This window comes from Sturnira hondurensis, unplaced genomic scaffold (assembly GCF_014824575.4).
Source record: "Sturnira hondurensis isolate 20B ecotype Veracruz unplaced genomic scaffold, ASM1482457v3 Scaffold0000780, whole genome shotgun sequence".
NCBI lineage: Eukaryota > Metazoa > Chordata > Mammalia > Chiroptera > Phyllostomidae > Sturnira > Sturnira hondurensis.
In genome coordinates, this window is record NW_028073411.1 from 21,107,491 (window position 1) to 21,127,681 (window position 20,191).

Here is a 20,191-nt window from a genome sequence, read left to right on the forward strand (position 1 = left end):
TCCCTCGGACACACACTTCGCTTCCCTTCCCCCACACATGCAGTTTGAATGTCCGCCTCCTGAAAGGGGAAAGGGTTATGTGGAGGCGTTGGGGGCATGGCAGGAGTGGGGATACGGCCGTTCTGCGGAAGGGGAGGGGCGGCAGCATGGCTGCCCGCCTTTGTCTGCACCTCGGCATCAGAAGCAGCAGCTGGCCCAGACCCCTGTCACGTGGAGGGCACAGCCCTCGTGCCCACCCGGGCAGTGGCACGGGAGTGACTGCTGTTCAAGAACATGCGTGCAGTCACCCGGCTGGGCGAGGGGACCGGCGGCTGCTACTCTGTGGAGAGCTCAGAGAGACTGGAATCACCGGGGCGGCGGTGTTGTCCAGCAGTTCGCTGTCCTCGCGTGATCGCTCCCCTGCTGTTCCAACCCGAGTCGAACCCTGGAGCACCACACACAGGTGGGAGAGGACGTCAGCACTCGTCCTGGTCCTACAGGAGCTGGGTGACCTCCCACGGACCCTCGTGTGGCCTGCAGAACGACAGGGGACGAGCAGTTCCAGGCTTGTGCCACGTGAACTAGAAGCAGCAGAGCAGCTGAGAGGCGCGAACCACCCTGAGAAAGCCCCAGACCGGGTGTGTGGACCTTTCAGGGACACTCCCGTGTCAGGGCCCGCTGAGCACTCAGGTGAACGGCCCGGGCCCCCGAGCCAGAGGGACATGCCCTGGGCCTTGGGAGGGGCACTACCAGCCCCAGGTCAAAAGCCACGGGCCCGACACCCAGTGTCCGCCCCGTCTGCTCTGGCCTTCTGCACGCACCCACTAGGCCTGGTCAGACCGGATGGCCCGAGTCCCCAACCGGAGAGGTCTTTACACCCGTGACACATCATAGAAAAAACAGGACAGCGTGCTCCACTCGTGTGTACCCCTGATCAGAGTGCCCTGGGCGTCAGGAACAGAACCGGCCTCGGGAGTGTGCACGCGGCAACACAGGCGAGCGCCTCCGTGGCCAAGGCAACGGCGAGGCTGTGCACGGCTCTCTGAGCGTGAGTCAGCCCACACTCAGAGATGCTGTTGCAGGACCCACATCTCGCCCGTACCACGTCCTCCCTGGAGCTAAACAAAAATTCAGACCCCAAAATGCAAGAATGTGGTTTCTATAGATATTGGCCCCCAAAGAGCATGGCTCTGTCGTCATCCTAGGAATAAAAAGGCAGTATCCTCTGACAGTAGAAAATTGCAAATAAAAACTTTAATTTTAGAAACTGAGTCCACCATTTATATAAATACACTGAAACACAGTCGATGCGAAGTCAGATTAACGGGTACAGTATTTCTGACAAGACGACTTCTCTACAGGGTCAGCGGCAACGAGTGACCCGCTTCCCCTGGCACAGTTAGTTGGTATGAAACAAGCACACGGACCCTTCAGTAGGTGCTGCAGCAGCGACGCCGAGACACGTCATTGTTACGAGAATCTGACAACCGACAATTCATGCTGATGTCCTCGGGATTCTGAAATACCCGTGATGGCTGAGTCTTCCCCGTTATAAAAAATCTAGACACCTAAGGCTATTCTTACAACTGTGATATAACAATCCTCTTCCCTGTTAATAAGCCAACTCTTCTAAAAAGAATTTTATGTGTGATTTCGTCAAATTGGGGGAATCTACACAGATTTCGAAAGACCCCTTCAGAGTGCAGAGATACCGGGTCAGGCGTGGAGGTCCGATCACCAGGACCGCGGTAAGCGTGCGGCAGGGCGCACTGGCTGGACGCCGGGCAGCAAGGAGCGCCTTACGCACGGTCGGGAGGCCTCGGGGGTGACTGGCCGTGTGAGCCCTGGACACAGGGAACACGGGTGTTCCCCGAGGCTCGCAAGTCCAGCTGTCTCCCCACCCTCTGCTGCAGTGAGGGTGCCTTCCAGCACACTCCGCAGCCCGAACGCCCGGCACAGCTGCAGTGAACCTCGCTCGGTCAGATGGCTTCAGCTCCACCTCCGATTCGCAGCTTTTGCTGGACAGCCATGAAGGCTGTTTCGTTGTAGTAAAAACAGTTTCTCACTAAAATACAGTACCTGATTTGTGGTTTTACATAATAAAAAAAGTACAGAATAAAACTGTTTACATCTTCTATATCAATCTAGTAAAACAAGTTACTACCCCCAGCTTTTAAAAAACTTGACAGTTACGGATTAAAACTTAATCATCGTATTTCAGCATTGACAAGACTGGCTATTTCTAGTGGCTTCCTAAGAAACACGTCATGTACCTGAAGAACTAGGAGTAAGGCACATGGAGACGTTACAGTGAGTCTGGGAGGGGCACTGGGTGTGGACCCGAGGGGCCCCGTCTGATGCCGCCCTGGCCGGCTGCAGCAAGCCACCGGCCGCCCCGACAAGCGGCTGGCGCCTCGTGAGCGACACCATCTCTAGCCTGGGGGCTCTGTGGTGACTTCAATACTGGAAGTATATTAAAGGAAGATTCACTTTTAAAAAGACAAGTTTTTCAAAATGTTCCATCAGGAGCCTGGACTGGCCGAAGCTGCCGTTCTCGGTGGGGGTGCTGAAGAGCCTTTCCGCAGGGACGGTGCTCGGGGGGCAGCCCAGGAACCTGACAGCCAAGGCTGCCAGGCCCGGCCAGGCCGCCCGCTTCAGGTTCCAGTAGGCGAGCGGGTCGCAGCCATGCTCCAACACCTCCTCCTCCAGGTACGCGAGCACCATGGCCTCGGGCGCCTTCGCCTTTTCTCCCGCGTCTTTCTTTTTCATCTTGGCCATGAGTGACCACAGGCTCTCGACCCCACTGGGGTCTCCGGGCGGGGAGCCCGGGGCGCACCCGTTGGGCACGGGCGCGCCCTCTGAGGTAGAGTTCAGCATTTCCAGTTCCCTGATTAAGTCGCGCTTGTACTGCTCCGCCTCCTCCTCGGAGAACAAGGAGGCTTTGTAGCGAGGGTCCAGCAGCGTGGCAAAGATGTACCTGGGGTCGTGGAGGGCGGCGGACAGCCGGCTCGCCATGGCCTCCTTCAGAGACTTCAGCATGGTGTCGATGCCCACCGTCTCCTCGAACAGCAGCTCGACCTTCCTGTTGAGGATGTGGATCATGGGGATGACCTGGCTGAGCGTGGACACGTGGCTGCTCATCTCCCGACTGGCGGCGTCGAAGGGCTTCAGCGCGCGGCACACCGACTGCATGAGCTCCCACTGGCCCCAGCTGATGAGCTCCCGGAAGCCGCACTGGACGGCCACCGCGTCCACCGCCCTCTTCTGCTCCAGGAGCCGCTCGAGCATGCACAGCGAGGTGCCCCACCGGGACGGGACGTCCCGCACGAGCTGGTGCGGCGGCAGCCCGCACTCCGTCTGCAGCTCCGCCAGCTTCTCCTTCGCGCGGGGTGATCGCAGCACCCGCTCGCACACCTTCCGAGCCATGCTCAGCAGATTCTGGACCATCCGCTGGCTTCTGATGGCCTCGCTGACAACGAGGCTCACCGCGTGGCTGAAGCACTGCACGCTGGAGTGCTCCCCTTCGCTCAGCGTCTTCCCGATGCTGGGGTTGTCCGTCACCGTGATGCCAACCTGAAGGCCGGTGGACGTCACCCAGGCCTCCCACCAGCACTCCAGCTGCTTCTGAATGCTGTTGCCGCTGTAGTCGCAGTCGATCTGGGACACGTCCAGCAGTGCCGAGCAGTGGTGGTCCTCGCAGTGCGGCCGGGCTGCTGGCTCGAAGGTGACCCAGTGGGCGGTGAGTGTCAGGTACTCCCGGGTCTGGTTACTCATCCATATCCCGGACGTGAAGTGCACCACGCCACTCTCCGCCTCCTTCAGGTGCGACAGGATGATCTGTTTCACATTATCGTACATCCCTGGGATGGCCGTCCTGGAGAAGTAGGAGGGCGGGGGCAAAGAGTACTGAGGTTTCAAGTATGCGAGCAGCCTGTTAAAGCCAACGTTGTCTACAAGAGAGTATGGCTGCAGGTCAAGTGCAATCATTTCGGCTATGAGACTTGTTATCTTTTTGGCAACGGGATGAGAATCATAGAACTTCTCATCGGTGTCGTCAAAGGAGGCGGCTCCTGACAGTTCTGCACTTGGGGGCACATGGATACCCGGAGGCGGCGGCAGCGTGGTCTGGGGGACATCGGTCGTCAGCACACTGCCGTGGAACCTCTGTAGGTGCCTGAGAAGACAGCTGGTGCCCAGGTTCGTGGGCTTCTTCCCCCTGCTTATCGTCCGGCCACAGTGCAGGCACGCGACTTTAGTGGGGTCTGCGGAGCAGACGGAGAAATGGTTCCACAGCTTGGAGGTCTTTTTGCTGTGAACGGGAACCAGAACTGGGTTGTTTTTGGGGACCGCTGTTGCTAAGTCAGTTAACCTCGAGGAGGAACTTTCTGCAGAAGCCAAGGTGTCGTACGAAGAATTTGCCAAAGTGTCCCCCAGGAAGCCCTTCTGGTTCCCGACAACTTCCGGGTGGCGTCGGTAGAGATGTCTCATCAGACAGCTGGTACCCACGTCACCCTTCTTCCCTCGGCTGATGACACAGCCACAGTGCCTGCACACCGCCTTCAGACTGTCCATGGGGGCCAGCGAGAAGTGGTGCCAGACCTCTGACTTCAGTCTCTTCATCACCTTTTTATTCTGTTGGAATATAGCACCGGACTCGAACACGGGAAGGCTCAACCCATCACCCTGCTGCTTCTCAGGGGAAGACACCAACGAGGCCTCGCCAATGTCATCAGAGGAGGACAGCACGGACGACTCTTCCGTCAGTGTGTCCGTCAGCCGGTCGGGGGGAGAGGATGTCAGGAAGGACTCCTTGACCGGCTTCCCTGGTGACGAGGACAGAGACCTCGGGTCTCCCTCAGGAGGCGGGAGGGTGGGCAGCAGGGTGGGGGTGGCCAAGTGAGGGGGCGGCATGCCCGCCCCTCCGCTCTTCTCCTGGAGCACGATGGCGCGGTGCGCCCGCCACATGTGCCGGATGAGGCAGCTGGTGCCCAGGTCCTTGCCGTTCTTCCCCCGGCTGAACTCGTTCATGCAGTGGATGCACACGGCCTTGGAGCTGTCCAGGGGGGACAGGTAGAAGTGCTTCCACACCGCGGACCACCTGCGGGACCCAGAGGTGCTCTTCGGAGGCGGCAGGCTCTTCTCTGGCCCGTTCTCCGCAGCGTCGTCACAGTGGGGCGCGGGGATGGCCGGAGGGGGCCCCGCGTGGGGTTCGTCCCTGGCGTACGTCTCAGGGACAGGCGAGTCGGAGCAGACCTCTTTGGAAGACATGGCAGACACAGACGCTTCTGGCGCTCGATCGGGAGACGGGGTCTGGGAGGCTGTCTTCTGAACAGGTCTATCGGGTGACGGCGTGGTGCCCACGTCTCCAACGTGCGCAGGCTGCGCCGGGAGCAGCAGGGCAGGGGCCGAGAGGGATGCCAGGGCGGACACGCTGCCGTCCTCCTGGACGAGCGCGGTGGGGTGCGCCCTCCTCACGTGCCGCATGAGGCAGCTGGTGCTCAGGTCCTTCTCGTTCTTGCCCCGGCTGAACTCTTTCATGCAGTACACGCACACGGCCTTCGTGCTGTCCCGCGGGGAGATGAAGAAGTGTTTCCAGGCTGGAGACTTCTTCCTGGAGCTCATGCTGCGGGTGGACAGGAGGCTCTGCGTCACGGCCTCCATGGCCACGTCGTACAGGGTGCTGCTGTACTGGGAGAAGAGGGCCCCGTAGTCGTCCTCGTGGTCCGTGGGGAAATACTTCCCCGGGGGCTTACGGCTGTAGCTGGCTTCTCTGACCTCTGCCTGTTCGTCACCACTGTCGGCTGCTTTCCTGTCCTCTTGTGCAATTTTAAAATCCATTCTTTCTGAATTGCAATTCGGGATTTGATCATCATCTTCCTCTTCTACTTTAATGTTTATTTTATCTGAGGCAAAACCACCGTCCCCTTTGGGATGGATTTCCTGGCCACTCTCCATAACGGACCATAACTATTCTGGCCGTGTCATCGTGTTGATTTATGTGTTTGGGTAAAAACATGCAAACATTCATTTGCCTCCCAAACGTAATGATCTTCAGTGTCTTCTAGGTAATCGCATCTTTCGGGACATTTATGAATATGGCTAATTATACGTCTGACTGAGACATGGAGGCTGTAACTCCTGAGCACATCCTGTCAGGGTGCAGGCCCAGGCCACTGCTTCCCGGGGGTTCTACCAAGTACTTGGTGGTGCCGACGCCGGCTCGTCCCGCGCAGACCTTTCCATGGTCCTGGGAGCAGGACCGCTGCCATGCTGACAGTCCTCCTGCATCACCTACAGAAGACAGAGTCAGGTCAGGCACTTCACTGGACCACACTGTCCAACCTGTAGTCTCGGGGACACATCAGCCTCAAGATGCGTAAAATAAAGTTCCGTAATGGTCAATTAAAGAAAAACTTGTTCCTTGACCTTTGTAGATTCTACTTATATATAATGGAAATACACTAACATTACAAAATAAGTTAGAGTACAAATGAAGACATGAGTGCAAGTTTAAGTGACTGGGCAAACCCCTTTAACAGCACAGAGGTCGGTCTGGTTGAGAGTGGGTCCCCCCCACCCACCGAAGAGGCGTCCTGCAGGCACCTAGTTGTGTCAGACTCAGCAGAGCTGAACTCCCTGAAGTCGATTTCATTCCAATCTGGCACAAAAACTGACACACAGCCCTGGCTGGTGTAGCTCAGTGGATTGAGCGCGGGCCTGCAAACCAGAGGATTGCGGTTCGATTCCCGGTCAGGGCACATTCCTGGGTTGCAGGCCAGTTCCCAGCAGGGGACTCACGAGAGGCAACCATACATTGATATTTCTCTCCTTCTCTCCTTCCTTTCCTCTCTAAAGATAAATAAATAAAATCTTTAAAAAAAAGATAGATAAAGTCTTAACAACCAACCAACCAACCTGACACATAAACAATGAGGAATACCAAGCCTGCAGCGACCCTCTGGAGTAACCAAGGCACAGACTCAACAGAAAGTCCTAGGGAAAAGGAGGTCCCCGCACCCAGAAACGGAGGTGAGTCCCGCCCAACTCGAGCAACTGTGTTGTCCTCAGCAGCTGTGACACGCACCATGACAACCGCTTGAGACGAGGACACAGGAGGCTCTGAAGTCACGTGGGAACAGAGCCAACACGGGGCAGGGGCAGGGGCAGTGGCCGTGCAGAGCTGAGATGTGAAGGGCGCTGGAGAGGAGAGGCGGGGTGGAGCAGGTAATGCAAAGGTGTAAAAAAAGCAACAAAAACCCGTTCTTGGCAATTTGGAAGCACGTATACCAGGGAGACGGTGCTCACTGTAACGTAAGTAGACTTTACATGATCTACAAAATCTTGTTCTTCCTTATTCTAACACCAGTGGGGGGTTAATATAAATACAAGCAGAATATAAAGACCCCAAACTACACATAAGCCAAAACCAGAATGCCAAGCAGTGGGGACCAAAAACGGGGTTGAGTCTTCAGCTCAGCAGACTCACAGCCCCGTTTAAAATCCAGGGCAGAGGGCAAGGCAAGAAGATGGGAAGGAAAAGTGCCCGCTTGGCGGTGGGAGGGCCAGGCGCCCTGGAGCAGATGGCTGCCTCACTGGGCTCTCACACTGGCTTTAGGCTTGACCCCGCCACCTGCTCCTTGCCAGCAGCTGGGGGGGGGCCACTTGGCGCCCCAACAGCCGTGCAGACGGAGCACCCTGGCCACCTCCTGCCTGCCCAGCGCAGCCTGGGCAACGCCCCCAGAGGCACTGGACACCCCAGGATGATCAACTTTGCCAGAAGTGGTGCTGGCCGTCACGGCTGTGCCCACACCCGTGTGCGGGGCTCGGGGCCACCCGAGACACAACACAGGAGAGACCCCAGCCCATCTGAGACGCCACTGACAGACACAACACAGTGTGTGAGTGCACAGACGCACTTGCACATCAACTTGTGCAGCGTGTCAGTTCTACCCAATGTGGAATAATAGGTGTTTACATGTACATGTAACACACGCAGAGCTACATGCACAGAGGTAGCTAGATCAGGCCTGTCCAGAAAGTTTCCAGCCATGCAGTACAAAAAAGCAGCCTTTATTAAAGAAGATACAAGACACCAGAAACACTGTACACAGGACAATGATGCCTCAGTCCCCTTCGAAGTGGGCACCTTGGTTCTCCCCATTGCCATCAGCTGCCCCACTGCATTTTCCTGAATCTCACTGATGGCCTTAAATCTCTTCCCTTTCACCCTGATTTTAGTTTGGGGTAAACCAGACATTGTAGGGCGTCAAATCTGAGCTGTAGGGGGACTGAGTCACCTGGGTAGTCAGAGGCTTTGCCAAAAACCGCACGAGACGTGATGCACGAGGCGGGGCTTGTTGTTGAGGTGAGGCTGCAGATGCCCACAGCTGTGGCCTCTGGAGTCATCTGAATAGTTTCCACGGAGACATGCTCAAGCTTAGTGCAAAATGGGATGCAGATTCGTTGCTCGACATGCTCATTTTGACTGTGACAGCCACACAGTACACACGCTCACCCAGTGGCATCTGCCCCCGCCCCCACACTGTCGAGTACAGTGAAGTCGTCACTGTTCACGCACATGTGCACTCCAGTCCACTCTCCTTGGCTGCCATGGTGCACAGACCCGTCTTGTTACATTGACAGCGGCTGGACTTTTTCTGGTCAGTCCATGGGTCAGTCTCTCTCTGTCTCTCTCTCTATAACACACACACACACACACACACACCCCTACCCCCCAGTCCCCGCTAATATGTGGTCCTTGACCCCGGTTCCTGACACAGAGCTCTTGAATGACAGCAGGGTCTCTGCTCTAGTGAGGCACCTCTGGGCAGCTCCTGAACAGGGGCTCAGCACGACAAAGACCGGGCCGTGATCAGAAGCTTGGAACCACAGTCCTTCACCCTCCCACCCTCTGGAGAGGGGCAGATGGGCTGGAAACTGAGTTAGTAAGTGATTGTGCCGATGTGGTGAAGCCACCGTAAAAATCCCCCCAATACAGGGTTCGGGGAACTTCTACTTTGGTGAACATGAGCAACAAAATGATTAAGGCTAAATCCCAGAAAAAGATGAGAGGAAAAAAAAATAATGAACAACAGAAAAAAACATCTCAACAGATACTGAAAGCACAGAAAACCAAAACCTCAAATAAGAACTAAGTTATTTCAAAAGAAATTAATGATATTAAAAAATAACACAAAAGGACTACATAAATCAGGATGGAAAAACACTGAAATGAGGTTATGGATCCTAGAAAATACTAGAAACAAAAATATCACTCAAGAATAAAAACTAAGTTACAAGCAACATAAGAATAAATAAACTCCACAGATGATTGCTTAAGATAAACAGAAGAGAAGATTTTAAAGAGGGGAAGGGAGGGAGAAGGGGGGGAGAGAAACACAGATGGGCTGCCCTCTGTACACACCCTGAGCAGGGACCAAACCCACAACCCAGCCATGTGCCCTGACCAGGAATCGAAGTGGTAACCTTGGGTCTGTGGGGTGATGCCCAACCAACTCAGCCACACGGGCTGGGGCAGAGAAGAATTTTTTAAATGAAATAGAAATAAAAGCACAGGCTCCAGAGAAAATGGGTCAGTTTAAAAAACAGGTAAAGAAGATGCACCTGGATACAGTCAGAATGCCCTCACCAACACGGACGGGCAAAGCAGGGAACAGAACGGTGAAGACCTAAAAGACTTTACTGAAGTGAAAACTACAGACTGCAAGAGTGCCCCACGCAGCTGAGAGAGAAAGCCCGCCCCTAATACTCAACACCAGGTGCAGTGCAGGAAAATGACGGCACCTAAAGAAGATTGCCAGCCGGGCAAAGAGCAAGGTCCTGTACAAGGGAAAGAGGCTAAAGTTGCCACAAGTTTGACAGCAATGTTTTATGCTGAAAGGCAGCTAAATAACATAGTTCAGACATTCAAGGAAAGATAACGCGGGCCAAGGATTTTATAGATGGTCAATTCGCCTTTGACTGGAGTGTAAGGGACACAGAAAACCCGTTACCAGTGTGCAAGAAAGAGGTGAAGAAAGAGGGAACTTCTACTTTGGTGAACACAAGCAACAAAAGGATTAAGGCCAAATCCCACAAAAAGATGAGAGAAAAAAATAATGAACAACAGAAAAACATCTCAACAGATAACCACTTTTGCGGTTGGGGAGGACTTCCGGCCAAGATGAAGGCGTAGGTGGAAACACTGTGCCCCCTCCCACAACTAAATTTAAAGACAGTGAAGTTTTAGAAACAAAAACGCAGCCAAAACAGTGAACATTGAACTGTGTGGAAGTCCGACCACAAGGAACCACCCAGCCAGACGGGTAAGAGGGGTGGAGTCAGCGGTGGAGCAGGGTTGGGCTGGAAAGGTTGTTCGGTCCAACCAACCCAGGGGCGGAGGCGGAGGCAGTTGGTGGGTCTCAGGTGTGAGCCTGAGGGGTGGCGACGGGCGGCTGGCTGACTGCAGTCACACATTTGCGTGCACAGATAAACCAAGCGACGGATCGAACAGTGAGACAGACCGCTCAGACTAGGGCCCCAACGAGGGGAATTAGAGCCCGAAAGCACCAACTGGAAAGACTTTCTCGGGGTCGAGGTGCCGGGAGAGGCTCCCAGGCTCACAGAGAGTTCGCTGGAGAGACCCACAGGGTCCTGGAGAGTACACGGACCCACACACCCCGGAACCAGCACCAGAGGGGCCCAATTTGCTTGTGGGAAGCCGCAGAGGGGACAGAAATCAGAGAGAGCGGAGCAAAGCCCCATTTTTCCCTCTCTGACCCCGCCCCCACATACAACGTCACAACCCAGCATCTGGGTCGCCCCGCCCTGGTGAACACCTAAGGCCCCGCCCCTCAAACATAACAGGTGCAAACAGACCAAACATTATGACTCAAGAACAGCTCAAAGCCCCAGAGCCTATAATTCTAAGTGACCAAGAAATAGCCAGCCTTTCAGATGCACAGTTCAAAACACTGGTGATCAGGATGCTCACAGAACTGGTTGATTTTAGCCACAAATTAGAGGAACATATGAAGGCTAAACTAATTGAAATGAAGGGAAATGCACAGGAAACCAAGAGTGATGAAAAGCAAACTGGGACTCAAATCAAGGGAGTGGACCAGAAGGAAGAAAGAAATGCCCAAACAGGAAAGAATGCAGAAACAAGAATTCAAAAAAATGAGGAGAGGCTCAGGAACCTCCAGAACATCTTTAAATGTTCCAACATCCGAATTATAGGGGTACCAGAAGGGGAAGAGGAACAGCCACGAGTGGAAAACTGATTTGAACAAATAATAAAGGAGAACTTCCCCAGTCTGGCAAAGGAAATAGACTTCCAGGAAATCCAGAGAGTCCCAAAGAAGTTGGACCCAAGAAGGAACACACCAAGGCACATCATAATTACATTAGCCAAGATGAAAATGAAGGAGAGAATCCTAGAAGCAGCAAGAGATAAGGGGACAGTCACCTACAAAGGAGTTCCCATCAGACTGTCAGCTGATTTCTCCAAAGAGACCTTACAGGCAAGAAGGAGCTGGAAAGAAGTATCCCAAGTCATGAAAGCCAAAGACCCACATCCAAGATTGCATTATCCAGCAAAGCTTTCATTTAGAATGGAAGGACAGATCAAGTGCTTCTCAGATAAGATCAAATTCAAGGAGTTCATCATCACCAAGCCCTTATTATATGAAATGCTAAAGGGACTTACAACCAAAAAGATAAAAAATATGAACAGTGAAAGGACAGCCAACTCACAGTTATTAACAACCACACCTAAAACAAAAGCAAACTAAAAGGACAGCTAGATCGGGAGCAAAATCATAGAAATGGAGATGACATGGAGGGTTTGCAAGAGAGGAGTGGGAGGAGGAGAAGGGGGGAGAAGGTACACAGAATAAGTAGCATAGGCGGTGGGTAGAAAATAGACAGGGGGGAGGGCAAGAGTACTATGGGAAATACAGAATCTAAAGAACTTGTGATACATGGACATGAACAAAAGGGGGGGAATGGTGGGGGAGAGGTGTGCAGGGTGGAGGTGAGTGAAGGGGGAGAATGGGGCAACTGTAATGGTATAATCAATAAAATATATTTTAAAAATAAAAAAATTTTAAAAAAGGAAAGAAAAGCACTTTTGCATGTTTTTACAGGTGTCCTTCCCACGAAACACTAGAGAACCCCAAGCAGAAAGTCTGGAGAAACCGATACCAGGACGGGGTGTGCGCCACACGGAGATGGAGTGAAGGACCGTGGGTGAAGGACCGTGGGTGAACGCCGTCAGCAGCGGCTGCGTGTGCCACAGAGCAGGGGGTGGGAGCACGGGGAAGTCTTCCCAAAGTGCATTTTACCCGGGTTCTGACATGACACCGGTGGTGGCTGCAGTGCCGCTGCGATTCTGAGACTGCAGTGCATGTGACAAGGGCGAGGCAAGTGAGCAGGGACAGTCCAAGTCTGGTTTCCCACATCCCCGATAACCCACGCAACGAGACGTGGGACTCGAGAGGCCAGACAGACGTCCTGTCCCGCAGGTGCAAACCCAGCTCTGTTCGCTGCAAACCCCTGGAAACGATGAGGAACATGTAGGTCGCGGCTGTGAAACGCCACTGCCCCTCACATAAGGCCTCTGGATGGCAGTTTCCTCCTGGCTGGGGCACTGGTGCGTGCGGGACACGCTGGAGCACCAGGGAGCAAGGAGCCCTGGAAAGTGCCCTAGAGTTTTGTCAAAGGGTCCAGGAACCAATTTTGTAAAGGCCCCCACTGTCCAAAAATGGACAATGTGAACATAAAAAGGCCCGAAATCACATTAAAACTCATCCAATACATTTAAATCTGTGAGTTCATAACAAAACAAACAAACAAACAATAGGTCACTTTGGAGGATGATAAAAACGATTATTTTGAAAAATGATAGAGAATCAAGCACCGATCTCCAGATCTCCAGACTCCTTCATGCTTGTGGGAACTGCAGAATCTGCAGAAGACCAGGGCACGCTGCTCTCACCGGCCCCAGCCAGGGCTCCACCCTCCTGGCTCCTCCGGGCTGACACCCACAGCTCGCCTGCACTGCCTGCCCACGTGGAGCCTCTGTGCCCCCGATGGAGCGCCCCCCCACCATGAAGGAGACTGACCAGAGGTCGGACCTGAATCTGACCAAGTTCCAGAGCCAGCGACGGACACATAGGGAACTGAGGACACAGGAACCCTTCACATCGGCAATGGACTGTGACCAGCGAAATCTGGGCCTCGTCCACAAGCAGTGTCCCCGGGAAGCGGGAGAGATGGCAAGAGACTGCAATGTCATACCAACAGGCAACGCTTCACTTATTTGGACGTGAAAAGTCGGAGAGTAACTGCCAGTGAAGGGAGGTCAGCAGCTACTTCTGTCCGCAAGGAGGGAGGAGACCCGACGGGGGCAGGACTCTGGAGCCTGTGTGATTTCTTGACCCAGGCAACGGTTACAAAAGCGTCCACCTTATAACTCCTCAAGCTCTGCACTGATTCCGTGCAGTTTCCATATCTGCTGTACTTCAAAAGGAGGAAGCTCTAATAAAAACCCTCGTGAAACTACACTAGGGATTCTGTGCGAGGGACCAGTGGACCAACACGCAGACAGGGGCGTCCAGGGGCGGTCTAGGACGCGGCGCTGCAGGCCACCCGAGCGTGCCTGCCCGAGACGCTGCAGGGCAGTGAGGAGCGGCTGGAACAAGTGCTGCCAGGACAACAAGACGCACGGACGCAGTGGCGCCCGTTGACCACAGCTCACGCCACCCCCAAATCAACTCCAGGCAGATGGTCCACTGAAGGAAAAACGGTGAAGAACACAGGAAATATCCTTGTGGGCTGATCGTTGAGGGAAGATGGATGAATCAGGCCACATCAAGGTTAAAAAACTTGCCGAGTGACGTGGCTCAGTTGACTGGGCATCGTCCTGAGACCTTCGTCCTGCGAACTGAAAGGCTGCCAGGTCGATCCCTAGGCAGGATACGTGTCTGGGTTGCTGGACCTGTCCCGGCCGGGGATGGTGCAAGAGGCAGCCAATTGACGTTTCTCTCTCACATCAATGTTTCTCTCCCCCTCTCTCTACCTCCCTTTCCCTTCTCTATAAAATCAATAAGCATGTCTTTAGGTGGGGATTTAAAAAAAAGGTTGGGGGTCAGCCCTGGCTGCTGCGGCTCAGTGGATTGAGCTCTGCCTGTGAACCGAAGGGTCACCAGTTCGATTCCCAGTCAGGGCACATGCCTGGGTTGCAGGCCAGGTCCCCAGTTGGGGGCACGGTGAGAGACAACCACACATTGATGTTTCTCCCTATTTCCCCCTCCCTTCCCCTCTCTAAAAATAAATAAATAGCCCTGGCTGGTGTAGCTCAGTGGATTGAGCACGGGCCTGTGAAGCAAAGGGTCGCCGGTTTGATTCCCAGTCAAGGCACATTCCTGGGTTGCAGGCCAGGTCCCCAGTAGGGGACACATGAGAGGCAACCATACACTGATGTTTCTCTCCTACTCTTTCTCCTTCCCTACCCCTCTCTCTAAAAATAAATTAAAATAAATAAATAAATAAAACACAACAAGGTTGTGGGGTCAATTCCTAGTCAGGGCAGATACCTCGGTTGTGGGTTTGACTCCCAGGCGGGGCACGTATGGGAGGCAACCTATCAATGTTTCTCTCTCACATCAATGTTTCTTTCTCTCTCCCAAATAAAAAAGAAAAACCCATCTCAGGTGAGAAAAAAGTGGGGTTTAGGACAGAGACAGACACGCCGAGGGCTGGGGACCTGGAAGTGTGGGGGGCCGGAAATTAGGAAGGAGGCCAGGTACGAGTCTGCACCGGAGACTCTCTGACTTTTCACACAGCTAGATCCAGTAAAACACAGAACATAAGAAAAGTGGATTCCTATCCAGCAAAACTTTCATTTAGAATGGAAGGGCAGATAAAGTGCTTCTGAGATAAGGTCAAATTCAAGGAGTTCATCATCACCAAGCCCTTATTATAGGAAATGTTAAAGGGACTTATCTAAGAAAAAGAAGATAAAAAATATGAACAGTGAAAGGACAGCAAACTCACAGTTATTAACAACCACACCTAAAACAAAAGCAAACTAAGAGGACAGCTAGATCAGGAGTGGAACCATAGAAATGAAGAACACATGGAGGGTTAGCAACAGGGGAGTGGGAGGAGGAGAAGGGGGGAGAAGGTACAGAAAATAGCATAGACAGTAGGTAGAAAATAGATAGGGGGGAGGGAAAGAATAGTAGGAGAACTATAGAATCTAAAGAACTTGAGACACGTGGTCATAAACTAAAGGGGGGGAATGGTGGGGGAGGGTTGTGCAGGGTGGAGGGGAATGAAGTGGGGAATAGAACAACTGTAATGGTATAATCAATAAAATATATTTTTTAAAAAGTGGATTCCCACAGCTCATGTCCTCAAGTCCTGACATTCGAGCAGTGCCTTAAAAATCCAGGAGAAACAAGAAGACTGAGAGTCGCTGAGTCTGAGACTGTGAGTTTTGTGCAGAGATGCTCAGAAGGAAACTGAATGCAGGCAACGGAGAGCGGGACAGGCCTCGGCCTGACTGGGGAGAGGCGCCTGGCCCTGTGGGCCGCAGTCACTCGTCCACTCGGGTCTTCTCTCAGGGGTCGTCACAAGGAAGGAGAAGGAAGTCGGACCGAAGGGGGCCCAGCCAAGAGGAAACAGCCAGCATGAGCACAGAGAAGGATCGAACTGACCGCGATCGAGGACCCTCCTGTGCCCACGGCCCCACCTTCCCGTCTGCCCTCTCTCCGAATGCTGGGCAGGACGGGGAGCCGAGCACAGACACCCGCAGTCGGCCCTGGGTGCCCTGGGGCACGGGCTCCAGAACCTGCCTTGGATAACACAATCTGCGGACAATCAAGTCCCTTACCTGAAAGACAAAGTATAGATAACTCTTGAATAATGCGGTGTTAGGGGCGTCACATCCCCCCCAGTCAAAAATCACAAATAACTTTGGACTCCCCCCCCAAAATGAACTACTCATATCCTCCTGCTGACCCGAAGTGCGAACCCATTATAAACAACCCACTAACACCTACTTTGTTCGTGTATTTATGCACCGTGTTCTCATTGTAGAGGACAGAAAATGTTAAGAAAACCACGAAGAAGGGAGAGCAACTTATAGAAGTTACTGAAAGAAACATGAATAAGCGGCCCTTCCCACTCCAAGGCCCTGCTGTTCCAGAGTCCACTGGGTCTGCTCACGCCCCCCACGCCCACACCCCCGGAAACCCTGAGTCACCTCTGGAGCCCTTACGACACCTAACACAGCGGGAACAACCGTGACACCGTGTTGTTCAGGGAGTCCAGACAGTCAAGGAGGCCCGTTTACATTTGGTGGAGACACCACGCCAGCGTTGCTGGCCTAAGCACAAAGCACACGTCAGCAGGAATATGGATTTCCCACAAGGCCTTTCCTGCAGGTGCAGAACCCTGGAGGGGCACAGCGGGCAACACGTCCGTCCACCAAGTAGGCACCTTGAGGCAGCGGCTCTGCACAGACTTCAGACTGCACCCCGGTGACTCACCTAACACACTTCTCCGAGGGCTAGGGATAAGCTCTGCACAGCCTGAGTTGTGCACAAACCTCCTCAGAGTGTCCGCATGCAGGAATTCAGTGGAGCACGGGCCGTGTGTGGCGCTGTCCAGTAACCACCTGTCAGGTGGACTAGAGGCCTGTGCTCTCCTTCAATGTGGGAGGTGAATGGTGGGTGCCCTCCTAAGATTCACAGAATCCCCCCAACTGGCTGCACGGCTCTCCCCGAGGACATGGAAGCCGCCTCGAGCAGATGGACTCCAAGGACTGCAGACAGCATGCCCCTCATGGGCACCCCAGGGGAAACCCTCCAAGTTCACAGCCAGGCTCCTTGTGAGCAGTTTCCTCTCCCGAGGTGACTTTCTCCAGTAGCTGAACATAGCTCATAATTCAAAGCTGGCTTATTTACAGCAACAGAAAGAGAAAACACTCCATCCTTCCTAGTCTCCGAGTTTCATCACCACGTTATATAGAAAATACCAAAAAACTAGTCTTTCTCTACAGAAAGCCACAAGGCTGCCCTGGTTTCGGTCAGCAAGCTGGCCTCAGTCGAGTCTGAAGTGGATTTTAAGAACGATGCACTCTGAAGTCATTCAAAACTGACCCACTTCCCATTTTTTACAAACACAAGAATGCCAACAGAAGCTTCTCCTGAAGGCCCAGTGTGGCAGGCACTTGTTTCCCGGGGGGCCTGTGTCCACTGAAAGTCACCCAAAGGCCACGATGGCCCAGACAGGTGGCGGAGGCCGGCAGCTCTGACGCCACGGAAACGGTGTGGTCACAGGAAAAGGGGAAAAGACGACACACTGGTGACTAGGTTTACTGGGGCCTAGAAAACCAGCTGCCGTTGGAAGAACATCTGAAATTGTGCTGAGCGGTTCACTATTTTTACTGGTTAAGTTTGAATGGTCACATCCAGAAACAAATACAATAACTGGAGAATTTCAAAAGCACCTTCTGATCCTGATCTCGTCTCATCTGCTTCCCAACACACTTAAACAAGGCTCCTGGTTGCTCTTCCTGGAAGTGCCAGTCCAAGTGCAATACATCCAGCGAAAAGTTCCAAGAAACATAATTTGTAAGGCAGTTCACTGTGGGGGCAGAAGACGAGGTGCCTCAAGAAAGACAGGAGATCGGCACCTGTCTCGGGCTGCAGGAGCCGCCCTAGCCGCCTGCCCAGTGACCCCCACCCGACAACCGCTCTTCTCGGACGATCTCGTCCGGCCGGCCTGCAGCCCAGCCCGGCCTCTGCAGAAACGACACTCGCAGCGCACGCAGACCCTTGCGTGCTCACCCTTCCCTGCGGCACCCACGGGAGCGCTTCCTTCCGCGCGAGCCGCCCCCATCGTCCCCGCGCCGGCGGCGGAGGGGACTGCACCAACTTTTACCACTCAGGTGTTTCCTCCACAAAATCCTGCTGCCCGGAAAACGTGCCTCGGCAATGACTATTCGGCCGGCCGGCTGGTTTGCCCGGCCCGTCGCTCGCCAGCTGTCAGCCGGGGCCAGGGCTGGGACCGGAGGCAGGCCCGGCGCTGGAGGCGTCGTGGCCCAGTGGGCGGCCCGGGCGGGGTTCAGGCCACGAGAGGCCGCGTCCGCCCCGCGGCCAACGCCGGCCCTTGCCCGGCGCAGACAGAATTGCGGGGGCGCGGCCACGGCCTGGCCGCCGACCCCGGCCCGGCTACCGACCCCAGTTCCGACCCCCAGCCGGGCTTCCGACCCCGGCCACGACCCCCGGCACAGCCCGGCCCCGACGGCAGGGTCCCAGCGCGAGCTAGTGGCTGAGGCAGAGCCGGCTCCGGCCGCGCACTCACCGCGGGCGCCGGGCTCGAGCGGCGGGGCTCCCGCCCGCTGCGGACCACGGACAGTGCGGAAGGAAGCCCTTCTTCCATTCATTAGCCGCCACGGCTTTGTCTGCCCCCGCGGCCCCTCCCGCCGCCTCCGACGCCCGCCACCCGCCTGCCCGCGACGCCGCCGGACGCTGCACCCCTCCCAGGGCCCCGCGCGGCGCTAGGCGGGGCCGTGGGCCGAGCCGAAGTGCGCAAGCGCATTGACGAAAAACTGAGCTCGCCTCGCCGCGTTCCTCCTGGTTCCGCCCAGCTCCAAGAACCTGCGCAAAAGACTTCCGGAGCGGCGGTGCGCAGGCACAACAGCAGATTGCGCAGACGCAGACCGCGCGCGCCAGCCCCGCCCTCAATTTGAGCTGAACCTACTGCTCAGATGCAAGTTCACGCTGTGGCCCCTCTCCGGCCCGGCGAGACCGGCCGGGCAGACTCAGTGCTCAGAGGTTTGGCTCCGACCCCGCGCGGACCGGACTTATTACTCAGGTGCAGGTTCCCCATCCCGCAGGACCGACCATACTCTTGCTGTCTCCAAGCTTCTGTGTCCCAGCTGGAGGGTCCCTGGGCCCTGGCGGCGCAGATTCGCGCTAGGCTTAGCCACCAGGTGCGCTTAGGTGTGCCAGGCGTGGTCCGTTGGCGCGTTCCGGGCCGCGGGTCCGGCGCTACATCCGCCGTGCCTCTGAGCGCCGGAGCGGTGGGGGCGGGGAGCCCCCCTGCGCGCGACCTGGTTCCCCGCGCGCCCTGAGTGGCGAGGAGCGGAGCCTGGAGGCGGGCTTACCCGCAAACGGCACTGAGTGCCCTGCTTCTTGCCCACGGGCTCGAAGGCGATGAGGTGCTTCCTTGCGCGGCCTCGTTCTCTGTAGAGCAGGGATTAAAACTGAATCCCTGTGTGTGCCATGGAAAAGGACCGCACACTGCGGTGGCCGGCAGCCCGGAGGCCTTCGGGTAGCTGGCTGTGGCTTCCGAGCAGCCAGCACCTCGGGTGGGGAGGCCCAGCGGCAGCAGGTTCTGACCACACGGAACCCCGGCCCCCTTTCAGCATCTGTGAGAAGTCTGGATGTGCAGTGTCCAGTGTCCTGATGCACATTTCTGTGCACGCCAACCAGTTTCTGCAGGGTGAATTGAGTCCAGAGGCCGGTCCTTTGTCACCTTGTTTTTGACTACAGCTTATGTTGTATGAAAATGAGATAAATGTGTTCACTTTGTAAGTGTCAATGTAATAATTAGGAAGTCGTTCGCTCAACAAGTATTGGCCTACTTTGTAAGGTGAGTGCACGCGCCCGTCCTGCCCAGAGCCCTCCGTGGCCCTCAGCCCGCCCCCCACAACCCCCTGCTCTGTGGCAGAACCCCGTAGCCCACTAGTTCGGCTCCAGCCTAAGGCTCTTTTCATGACTGAGCTAGGCACGGAGGAATTTAGGACCTTCTCACACCCTTGATACCTTACTTATTTATTATCATAAGTCAGTGGCAGCGTTTTGTTCCCTTTTGTTCTCACCGAAGGCTCCTCCCTAGCAGAATGCTATCTAGCATATCGCAGTGCTGGGTATTTCTTGCAGAGCTCAGGAACCACACCTGCCTCTCGATTGTCCCCACCAGTCACTAATCCCCGGCAACTACTACGCTGTCCTCAGCCCCTAAAATGTTGTCATTTTAGTGCTCTGTAAGTAGAATCTATAAATCCAGCTATAGTGCAGTCCTGACCGCGCCCGCTGCCTCTTTTTGTGCGGGGGGGGGGGCTCCCCCAGCAAAGCTGTTTTCTCATTTTTTAGTGCGGGGGCGGGGCAGGAATCGAAGGACTAATTTTTCGTGA

The 20,191-nt window shown here is 54.9% G+C and overlaps 1 protein-coding gene across 4 annotated transcripts; it reads right to left on the reverse strand.

The window, feature by feature from the left end:
- Positions 1 to 1,211: 1,211 nt before the first annotated feature.
- Positions 1,212 to 19,871, reverse strand: ZBED4 (zinc finger BED-type containing 4). 4 transcript variants are annotated; one of them, XM_037049169.1, is made up of 2 exons: positions 19,160 to 19,871; positions 1,212 to 6,270 (listed from the first exon to the last, which is right to left on the reverse strand). In XM_037049169.1, exon 2 carries the CDS (start codon positions 5,932 to 5,934, stop codon positions 2,437 to 2,439), a length of 3,498 nt encoding a protein of 1,165 aa, XP_036905064.1. In that variant the 5' UTR covers positions 5,935 to 6,270; positions 19,160 to 19,871; the 3' UTR covers positions 1,212 to 2,436. The 4 variants fall into 4 exon arrangements, with proteins under 4 accessions (XP_036905064.1, XP_036905055.1, XP_036905072.1 ...); XM_037049160.1 differs by lacking the exon at positions 19,160 to 19,871 and adding an exon at positions 18,355 to 18,502; XM_037049177.1 differs by lacking the exon at positions 19,160 to 19,871 and adding an exon at positions 17,838 to 18,203.
- Between the last annotated feature and the right edge of the window lie 320 nt (positions 19,872 to 20,191).